The sequence below is a fragment of the Belonocnema kinseyi genome, chromosome 4 (assembly GCF_010883055.1).
Source record: "Belonocnema kinseyi isolate 2016_QV_RU_SX_M_011 chromosome 4, B_treatae_v1, whole genome shotgun sequence".
Lineage (NCBI taxonomy): Eukaryota > Metazoa > Arthropoda > Insecta > Hymenoptera > Cynipidae > Belonocnema > Belonocnema kinseyi.
Genome location: NC_046660.1, coordinates 44,307,962 through 44,318,575, shown reverse-complemented (window position 1 = coordinate 44,318,575; position 10,614 = coordinate 44,307,962). Strand labels below are relative to the sequence as shown.

General features: G+C 31.7%; 1 protein-coding gene across 1 annotated transcript in view; it reads right to left on the bottom strand.

Moving 5' to 3' along the window:
• Positions 1–9,784, bottom strand: part of LOC117171263 (growth hormone secretagogue receptor type 1) — a 222,307-nt gene extending 212,523 nt beyond the window's left edge. The window contains exons 1-3 of the mRNA XM_033358395.1: positions 9,487–9,784; positions 8,797–8,912; positions 5,931–6,093 (exon numbers count right to left, since the gene is read on the bottom strand). Of these exons, the coding sequence (XP_033214286.1) occupies positions 5,931–6,093; positions 8,797–8,912; positions 9,487–9,577 (370 nt within the window). The 5' untranslated portion in view covers positions 9,578–9,784. The remainder of the gene's footprint in view (positions 1–5,930; positions 6,094–8,796; positions 8,913–9,486) is intronic.
• Positions 9,785–10,614: the final 830 nt, after the last annotated feature.

Genomic DNA, 10,614 nt, shown 5'->3' with positions numbered 1-10,614 from the left:
TTTTTTCAATTGGTTATAAAAACACGTAAACTCAGAAGATGTGGACTGTGACTGCACCATATATCTAGTCGGGAGCGGTGCTGACTGAAAACAGATGATTTGCAGCGATTCGCGCGCCATCTGTTGGTCATTCTAAGGACTTATTGAACTACCCTCGTAACATCCAAATATTTTTGTTCAAAGTTCATTCTTTTTATTTAAATTCGATATCCTTTTTAGATAAATATTCAACTATCTTCGTAGAAAATTCAACTATTTGGTTGCAAATTGAATTGTTTTCTAGAAATTTTGCCATATTTTCTTAAATTTAACAATTCAATAACAATTTTTTCTTTAATGATTGAAAAATCTATCTTTGTTGCAAATTCAACTGCTTTGTTGGAAATTTGTCTTTTCAATTTCAAAATTTATCTTTTTTGATTGAAATTTCAATCACCACATTTTTTGTTAACAAATCAGCTTATTTGGATGAAAATTCAACTACTTGGTTAAAATTTAAACTAATTGTTAAAAAATGTATATTTTTAGTTCGCGATTCATAATTTTGGTTGAAAGTTGATCTTTTTGATTTAAAATGTTAATGTTTTGTCCGGTTCGTTTGGTTACTTAAAGGCGAAATAAATAAATAGAACACAAGAATAGAACCCAACTTTTTTTATTTAAAGTTTTTTTTCAAGTCTTCTAATGTATCTTTTGTTGAGAAATTATCTTTTTGGTCAACAGTTGTATTATTTGGTTAAAAATTTAATTATTGGTTAAAAATTAAAATTTTTTTGATAAAGTCATCCTTTTTGGTGGAAAATTGAGGTATTTTTGTAGAACATTCAACTGTTTTGTAGAAAATTCGCTATTTTGGTTATAAGATTCAACAATTTCTGCGAAATTTTTTTCTTTCTTGGTTGAAAGTACACTTATTTGGATTAAAATTCGTCTTTTCGAATTAAAAATTCAACCATTTGCTTCATATTTTTTACAATTGTTAACTAAAAAATCTTTTTGTTTAAGAAATTATTTATTTTGTTGAATATTCGCAATTTTTTATGAATTTAGCTGTTTTGGAATCAACGTTAAAACCTTTTTTTTTTGTTGGAATGTCTCAACTTTTTCATTTTTCGTTAAGAATTTATCTTTTTTAATGGAAAATTCGACAACATGGTTTAAAGTTGAGATACTTTATTGAAAAATCATTTTTTTTTTTGAGATTCATCCTTCCAATTGCAAATTGACTTTTTTTGTGCCTTCATAATTTCGGGTAAAAGATTTAACTGTTTTGTAGAAAAATGGTCTGTTTGGTTTGATGATTCAACAATTTGGTTGAAATTTTTTTTTTATTTCTTGAATGAAAAACTTCTCTAGACTAGAATTGAAACCCTTTTTTTGCTGTTGAAAATTTGCCTTTTTACTTTAAAAAATCATCTCTTTCAGTAGAAATTTCAACTATCACATTTTTTGTTAAAAATTGATCTTTTTCGAATTAAAGTCAATTACTTGGTTAAAATTTAAACTTATTTTGTAAAAAAAACAACATTTTTTTAGTTCCAGATTTGGTTCGAGATTCATAATTTTCCTTTAAAATTCATCTCTTTGATTAAAAATGTGGCTATTTTGTTGATAATCAGTCATTTGGATTGAAAAATCAACTGTTTTCGTAGAAAAGTCCATTATTTGGTTAACAATTAACAGTTTCTTGTTAAAAATATATATGTCCTTGTTTGAAAATGCAATTCTTTTAAAATATTAGGAATCTGAAGTGTTTAAATTTGAATTTTGTATTGGTACGAAATTTAATTTATTTTAAAGAATTTTTTTCTCTTTTTTCGTGAAAAATCTTTTTCAGGTTGAGCGATTTCTTCGTTGTCAATGATGTCCTTTAAATCTGTAAAATTAGCGAATAAATCATTCAAGAAATATTTTCAAAGATTCTTCTTTTTGAATGTCTTGAATTTTTGTTCATCATTAAAAAAAAAAAAAATAAATCGAATCCTTGTAAAATAAAGAGAAACTGGAAACATTTGTTTAAAATTCTCAATTTTACAATTTTTTGGGGATTTTTTTTAACTTAAGAGGAAAAAAGAGGATTAACTAAGAAAAGGTACGAACGGCTCTTTGAAATGCCTTCATTAAAAAAAAATTGTTAAGGTTTTGTAATTTCAATGTATACTCTTTGGTGACGGACTGGTACCTGCAACGACATTATTTAAAAAAAATGAACGAGAAAAGTTTCGTAATTTGGATGTCTACTGTTTGAAGTTCAATATGAAAAAACCATGCAGAGATTTCCATATCTGATGATCGAGAAGCGCGGCAGATTTTGTATGGCAAAAAGAGTATGAGTGGTTTTTGGCCATTCTACGAAATTGTGCTTTGGCTACCCTTCTTCGTATACATCGTAGAGTACGCCGTGCTCTCAAGATAAAAGTTACATGAACCTCCTTTCTTCTCTACCCCAACCATACGATCCTAGTTTACGTGATTAAATTGCTTCTTGGATTACGGCCAAGAAAATAGCATTAACTTTTATCTTTTCGACACTAAAAGGGGATTTTTCAAATCCATTGATTCCTAAGTTTCGAAAATTGAACAAGATTTCACAGAATTTGGTCAGCTCCACAAAAAATCCAACTAAGCTTTTTAGTGTTCAATTTAGGGTTTTATAACCCTGGGCAGAAACCCTTAGATTTTCTAGAAAAAGTAGTCTGAAGCTCAAAATTTTTAACCGATTTAAGCACTTTGAAAAAACGAAATTGAACTTAATTTTAAAGGGATTTGTGCTAGCCGCTCTCAAAAATGTCAGGGTTTTATAGCCCTGGACAAAAACCTTATCGTTTCGGTCGGCGCTCCATCTGTCGTACTTTTTCCAAAGAAGAGGAAGTCAGGTGAACTAAGGGGTGGCAAAGGAGGAGAAGACGAGAAAATTAGGACACGGGAATTAGGGAAAGTTAAGGAAAATGAGAAGTAATGAGGATTGGCGAAGCAGGGGAGGTGAGGGGAAGCATGGCAAAGTTACGGGGAGATACGTAGGATAAGTGGTGGGAGCAGGGGAAATTAAGGGAGTGGTCATGCGGGAAATAAGAAAAAACGAGGGAAAGGGTAGTGGAGATAGCGAGTGGGACGGCAAATACGGATGAAAAGCAGAGGACGTAAAGAGAAATAAGTGTCAAGAATGCAGGAGAAATGGGTAAATAAGGGAAGAAAATTAGGAAAACTTATTAGGCAATAACTAGAGGAAATAGAGAGAAGGATAAGTAAGGAGATAAGTGAGGGGAGAAAGGAAAGTGAAGAGAGGAGAAAGTACATAAGAAAGTAGTTGAAGAATGAAGGGAAAATTAAGGGGGTGTAATGGAATTGAGGAGAATGGGCTAAGTGGAATAGGGGAAATTGTGGGAGGGGAAGTGCAGGAAGTCGTGGAAAATGAGAGCAGGGGCGGTAGGAGAACTGATGGAAAACATGAAAAGTGAAAGTAAGGGTGCCGAGGGAAAACTACGGGAAGGAAATTAGGGAGAGTTAGGAAAAATAAGGGTGTAGACACGCAGTGATATGCACGAAGGAGAAGAAGGGCAACTAAAGAGAAATTAGATTGGGAGAAATAGGAGAAGTGGGGTAAAATAAGAGATAGAGGGGTAAAAAATCGGTGAAAAACTATGGTAAATAAAGGTTAGAATGAGTAAGGGGAAATTTGGCTCTGAGTGAGAGAAGTGAGAAGAGGGGGAGCAGATAAGGAAGAAGACGGGGAATGCAGATTGAATCAAGGAACAAGTTATAAGGGAATTGAGTGGAATAGACTAAGAGGAAGTAAAAAAATGTTAGGAGGGAAAGTTGTTTAACTGGCCGAAAATGAGGGTAGGTGAATTAGGAGAAATGGTGCAAAACTAGAAATGTGAAAGAAGGGGGGCAAGGGGAAATTCTGAAAAGGAAAGTCGTGGAAGTTAGGGAAAATAAGGGGTGGACAAGTAGGGGAAATGTAGGGAGGAGAAGAAAGGCAATTTATGAGATTTGAGAGTTGGAGAAATAGCAGAAGTGTGGTAAAATATGGGGTTAGTAGGGGAAGCGGTAGGTGAAAAACTAGGGGAAATGAGGGGTATATAATGTAAAAGGAAAGGTGTAGCGGAGTAGGTAATGTGAGGAGACGGGGGACTATTTGAAGAAGAATTTGGGAAAGGGAGGGGAAGCGAAGCCTAAAGTTTGGGGAGGGGTGGAACGGGAATAAAGGGGTACAAAGATCTGTAAAAAATAAACTCTATCTCATTGACGGAATAATATTAAAAAGTTAAAGTAATTTATAGTTTATTCCGTTGAACCAACGAAATCTTTTTGGTAAAAAATGACAAAGTCTCCTAATAAATAAGGTCTTCTTTGAGTTACTGAAGTCGATTTCGTAACAAAAAATACATCCATTTATTGACAAGTAGTCAAGTTGTGAATTTTCGTATGAAGTTGTTTATGAAATTAACAATTCTTGTTCGTCACTGAATCATCATCATCATCATCAGAAGCTTTGATAATTGACAAAAATGAGACTATGCATAAAATTTATTTAAACAATTAACAATTATTATTAAAAACAATAAATATTATTTATATTAATTAACTTCATATTATTTATTTCAGACAATTTTTAGATCAATTTGGTTGAAGAAGCGATTTCTTTAGAGCGCGAAATGGCTAGGAAATTACATTCTTATTTAATAAATTTGTTTATAAAATGTAAACTTACATAAATTCGGCTTTCAAAAATCTCCTTGAAATTTAGTTAACTTTTAATTTAAAAATATGCTCAAATAGGATCAAATTTGTAAGCTGTAGATTACTTTGTGAAGATAAACTTGTTTTGTTCCAAAATCTATCGTTTTTTTCCGGCGAGATGCTAGAGGAGGGGAGGATGGGTGGGATCGAACAGAGAGTGAAAAGAATTGAGAAGGGAAGGTAGGGGAAGGAAAAAAGTGAGAAGGGTCGGGATGGGGAGGTTGTAGATGAAGAAGGGAACGATTATAAGGAGACGGTTAGAACGTAAAAGGAGGGCGAATGAATGGCTGGGAAGGGTGCAGATGGAAAAGGAGAAGAAGGAAAGCAGTTAGGGTGGTATGGGTCGGGATGGTATGATAGAAGATGGGAAAGAATGCATATAATGGAGTGGATGTAAGAGGAGGGGAGAATAATGGAGAGAGACAGAAAGAGGAGAGGTACATGGAGGATGGGAAAGGAGATAAGGGTGCAGGTGAATGAAAAGACAACGGAAAAGGATTTAGAAAGGTCAGGAGGGGGAGAATGTTGATGGAAAAGGGGATGAGAAGGAAATACTTTTATGGTTGGAGGGGAAGGCAGTGACAGACTGGATTAGAAAAGGAAAGGAGGGAGAAGGAATGGCAGTGAAGGGGCAGAATGGAAAAGGGGGTGAACGGGAAGATAAGCGTTGGGGAGATATCGGTCGTGATGGTTAGTTTAGTAGAAGGGAAAGAAGGAAGATGATAGAGTGGATACAGGAAGAGGAAGGGCTAAAGTAGAGAGATAGATGAGGGAGTGAAGAGATACATAGAGGATGGAGAAGGAGATAGGGGAATAGGGGAAGACGAAGGAGAAGAAAGAGGATGGAGAAGGAGGAAAGAGAGAAAGTGATAAGATGAGATAAATGAGGAAAGGTGAGAGAGCGAGGAATAAAATGGTGAGGGGAAAAGGGCGATTTCAATGACATAAATAAGGACTGCATAGGTTACTAAACTCTTTTTTGTAGGCTTAGTTTATCTGCTTCGACTAATTCCTTAGTAGAAGGCTATAAATTAAAACTAGTGTCAGCTAATAAAATAAAAGTTCACTTTACTCGCATTTCTCGAAAATTCGTTAGATAATTTTTTTAATTTATAGAACAGTTTTTTCCGATACTGAAATGTGTGACTATAAATAATAACAAGTGAATTATTTCAAATTTCACTTACACATGTTTTCTCCAAGGGGCCAAACATGGGGTCCAGAGTTGACTTCTACGAGGACAGTAGGTGTGCAAATTAATAGGACACAGAGATCAGCAACACTTAAATTTACTAAAAAGATGTTGGTACTGTTTCTCATGTCTTTTCCTCGTAGCACAACCAGCGGTACCTGATAATTTACAGATTTAATGGATTAATTATCATACGTTTGTTCTCAATTTTGAAGTCAGGGTGCCTAAAAGAATTTATTTCTTTGACTTTTGAAACACTGCCTCCTAAATTTCTTCCTTTTGGTAAAAAATTAATGCCACAGATTTTCTTTTGTTCCTAAAAAAATGGTTAAGAGTTTCCGCTAGACCTTTTTAGCTATGTTTTAATTTTTAATGAATTATCTTAGTTTTTATAGTTCAGCAAATACAAATTTAACCCTTGTGTTGCCACCCGGGTACCCGTCGGCATACGTTTTGTTAAATGACTTTTCTTCTAATAAAGATAGGCCGAATGCTTTTCGAATCAGCATGGTCTAACTGATTCTCTATCGAAATTTGCATTGCTCATATTTTTAAAAATTTTTTAGCTGAAAATATCTTGCAATTAAAAAAAAAGGACGATGAAGCCACTCGGGTACCCGGTATCATAAAAATAAAGTTCGTTATAATATTATATGAAGTAAATCTGGATAATTATATAAATTATAACAAAATATATACATTTTTAATTGAATTTTCTTGAAGTCTTGGACGTAATACCGAGCCTCCTCGGAAACAAGAAATTTGCGATGTAGCTGCGCACGTTTTATATTTGTTTCAGTACTACCAAGGTCACTGCACACTATTAAATTATTATATTCAAATAGGAATAATTTCCTAGGATATGAATAATTAAATATTGATTGCATACTTCAAGTTACAATGGACTTTTAACAACAATTTCCTTAGTGGGGTACCCAGGTACCCGGGTGGCAGACGCTGTGAGTTTTTTTGGGTGGTCTGAAATGACCCACAAATCTTTTTTTATTCTGGAATAATATTCACAGAATTTCTCCCTCAACATAAGGAAAACATTATCCATCAGAAAGAAATAAAAAGTATTTATACCGTATGATCATAAAAAATCTTTCATTTCGAAGTACTTGAAAATGTATTTTCCTCATATTATTTAGCGGAAAAAACATATACTAGTTCATAAAATTTAGGGCTTATTTTTCAATAAATTACGCACAAGCAAGTTTTTGAAAAAATAAAATAAGATTTATAACAGCATTTCAGTATAAAAAGAAAGAAATCTAGGTGATAGTGTTTTCAAAATCACGCAATTTTTAGGCACCCTATTCTAAATAAATTGTAAAAAATTACTGGGAATACACTGGTTCAGTAGTTCACTTTTAGACAAAAAACAGAGATTTTATCAGAAAATGGGGATTAAAAACTTTCTATCTTAACATCGAATGAAAACTTTCTTCTGATGAAAATAGAAGAGGAAAAAATTCAAGAAGATCAAAGTTTAAGAAATATAAAAAAATTTAAAAGACCTTTGGTTCAACTTTTAGAAATTTATTTTCATCAGCAGATAGATTTATATTCCTTATTATTATCAATTTATTTTCAATGAAATGGGAACTGAAATAATAGAAAGACATCAGAAAATCTGACTATTTTTTTCTTGTAAGCTCATTTAATTATTTGGATAAATGTTTAATTATTTTGTTTAAAATTCAATGATTTTGTTAAAAATTTATCCTTTTTGGTTCGAAATTAACTTTTTTGAAAAAACTTATATTTTCGCATTAAACTTTCAACTATTTTTTTGTTTGAAAAGTTATCTTTTTAGCATAGAAATTGAACATTTTTATTGAAATTTTTTTCTTTCTTGACTGGCACTTTTTGTTTTTGTTTGAATCGAATAGTTTTGAAGAACATTCGTCTTTTTGACTTTAAAATTCATTTTTTTTTGTTTCAAGATTTATTATTGTAGTTGAAAATTTATCTCTTTGATTTGCAGTGTAACTAGTTTATTAGAAATTTATTCTGTTTGAAATTAAAGCTGACTTTTTTGTTAAAAATTTATATTTTAGTATTAGAAATTCAACTGTTTTATAGAAAAGTTGTCTTTTTGTTTAAATTTTTTTTTAAAAACGTGAACTATTCTTCTTTCGTGATTGAATTTTTTTTTCCTGGAATTCAACTATCTTGTAAAAAAATTGTATTTTTTGTTTGAAAATTCATTTTCTTGGTTGAAGATTCAGGAATGCAGTTGAAAATTTATCTCTTTGGTTGAAACTATAACTATTTTTTTTTACCTTTTTTGAAAATTCAACTATTTATTTAAAAATTACCTTTCTTATTAAAAACGTATATTTTGGTATTGAAAATTCGACTGCTTTGTATGAAATGTTGCCCTTTTGGCTTAAAAATAAAAAAAATGTTGTTGAAATTGTATTCCTTCTTGATTGAAAATTTTTTTTTGTTGAAATTAAACTTTTATGTTAAAAATTCATATTTCAGTGTTGAAAATTGAACTTTGTTGTAGAAAATTCATCCTTTTGGCCAGAATATTTAACAATTTGGTTAAAAAATCCACTATTTTTTTGAAAAGTTGTATTTTTTCAATGAATTTAAGTTTTTTTATTTAAAATAAAAGTTTATTTTGTTTCATATGAATTTCTTTTTATTATTTTGAAAACTTGAATTGAAAACTTGTAAAAAGGGAAAAATTAGATCAAAATTTTCAATTTTAGCTGTTGATGAGAATTTATCAAATATTAATGTTCAAAATTGAGTAACTTAAAATTTGTTTCTATTTGAAAGAGGGCTGATAAAATCTTGAAATAAAATAAGTGCAAAATATAATTTTTAAATAAGAGAAAACATACCATAAGATTTCCTACTATTCCCAACACCATGACTATAATGCACACCACCATTGATGTTGTTCTGATATATGGTGGCAACATATATGGGACGGATGTAGCATTTTCAGCTTCGGGCACTGAAACTGAAAATATTTGAAGCATTTTAAATCAAGTTATAGGTCCCTCACTTTGTCCATTAAAAAACAGATATATTCATAAAATAAAGAGATATTGACATTTATATTTCATTTTTTAAATATTCAAATAATAATGCTAAAGAATGTATTTTTATTTTTATTCACGAAAGTAAAGTTCGTTAATTAACTAATATAAAAAATATATCTTCCTCTCAAAAATATTTCAAAAAATTAGTCAGTTCCATCAAATTGTAATCTGAATTTTAAAATCGTGAAACCTTCAATATTAGAAATTCCTTCAGATAATCTCATACGAACTTTTTTTGGACAAAACGAATGAAACGATAAAATAATCACTGCCTTCAATTCTTTTTTATTTATACTTGCTATTCTTAGTCGTATAGAGTCTTTGTTATTACTTCTTATCGAACAAATCATTAAGATAAATATAATAATTTCATAATCTTTATTGGTTATCATTTTCCCGTTATCATCAAATAATGATAACCCTCACTCATTACCTCCTAAGTTTTTTTTTAATTTATAGATTTTTTAGTTAACAAACAATTCTTACCTGAAAATCCATCAAGAGTGCTACTTCCAATGGCAGTGGTATAAAACGAACTATTTTGCTCGAACGCCATGGAAGTGACGGTGGAAAACATTTTCACAAAACCATCGATGACACAATAACTATTTTTTCAGAGCCCCTTTAGCACTTATATTTGGGCTCTAAGTTTTGTCCCTTTTATCGGGAGGCCCGATTGTTCGAAACACGTCGTTTTTCATTGATCCTCGATGAATCGGCACCGCAACATTGAAAACTTTTTCAAAATCCGTTTCAGCACCCAACTAATTTTTTAATTAAATTTTGACTTTCGCCAAACGGAATGCGAGAGTTACCTAATAATCCACAGTTTAATTTTTCTATGGTTCTTAAATTTTGACACACAACTCCAGGGAATTTGTTCACCAATGCACTCAATCTCCATTATCAATCGTCACTGCACTCCTTAATCCATTTTCATCCTGGAACTCTGATTTTTGCACCATCGTTTTAAACATCCTAACGAACTTTTCCGTTATGATGTATCTGCGCTTGTCCAGATTGGTTTCTCGCAAACGGAGAAAATGCATTTCTGAAATCGCAGATTCGATTCAGCAGCTGACTGGGGATTCGAAATTGGTTTTATTTTTTTTTCGATTTTTTGGTTTTTATTTTGAATCGTATGAAAATCGCAGCGATGTTAAGCGAACGGGATGCGAGGATAGACTGAAAATCTGTCGGCGAAAACGCAGGGTGAGTCACCTCAAGTCGCCTCTGTGTACCTTACGCAGCCAATCTTTCATTTTTCGTCGACTAGTTCAATTGTCATTTTTTACCGTAACGAGAAAGACACTCAAAAGGCTCTAACTAACACGTGTCTTGAAATGACTCACTTTTTGTATCGGTATTTCACTTTTCTTGTTTGAGAAATTAAAATATAAAATTATGCAAAAAAAGGAAAGGAAGATACAAAATTGAAGAGAAAAGAAAAAGAGGAAACAAATGAAAATAAGAAAAATTATATGTTTTTAAAAATGTATAAAATTTGTCTCAGTGCCCTCCCTTTTCCTCAGAAGGTATGTAAAATATTTGCAACCTCATTCGGGAGAAGAGAAGGCAATTGATCCCACGCATCTCAAACGAGGACGAATTTAG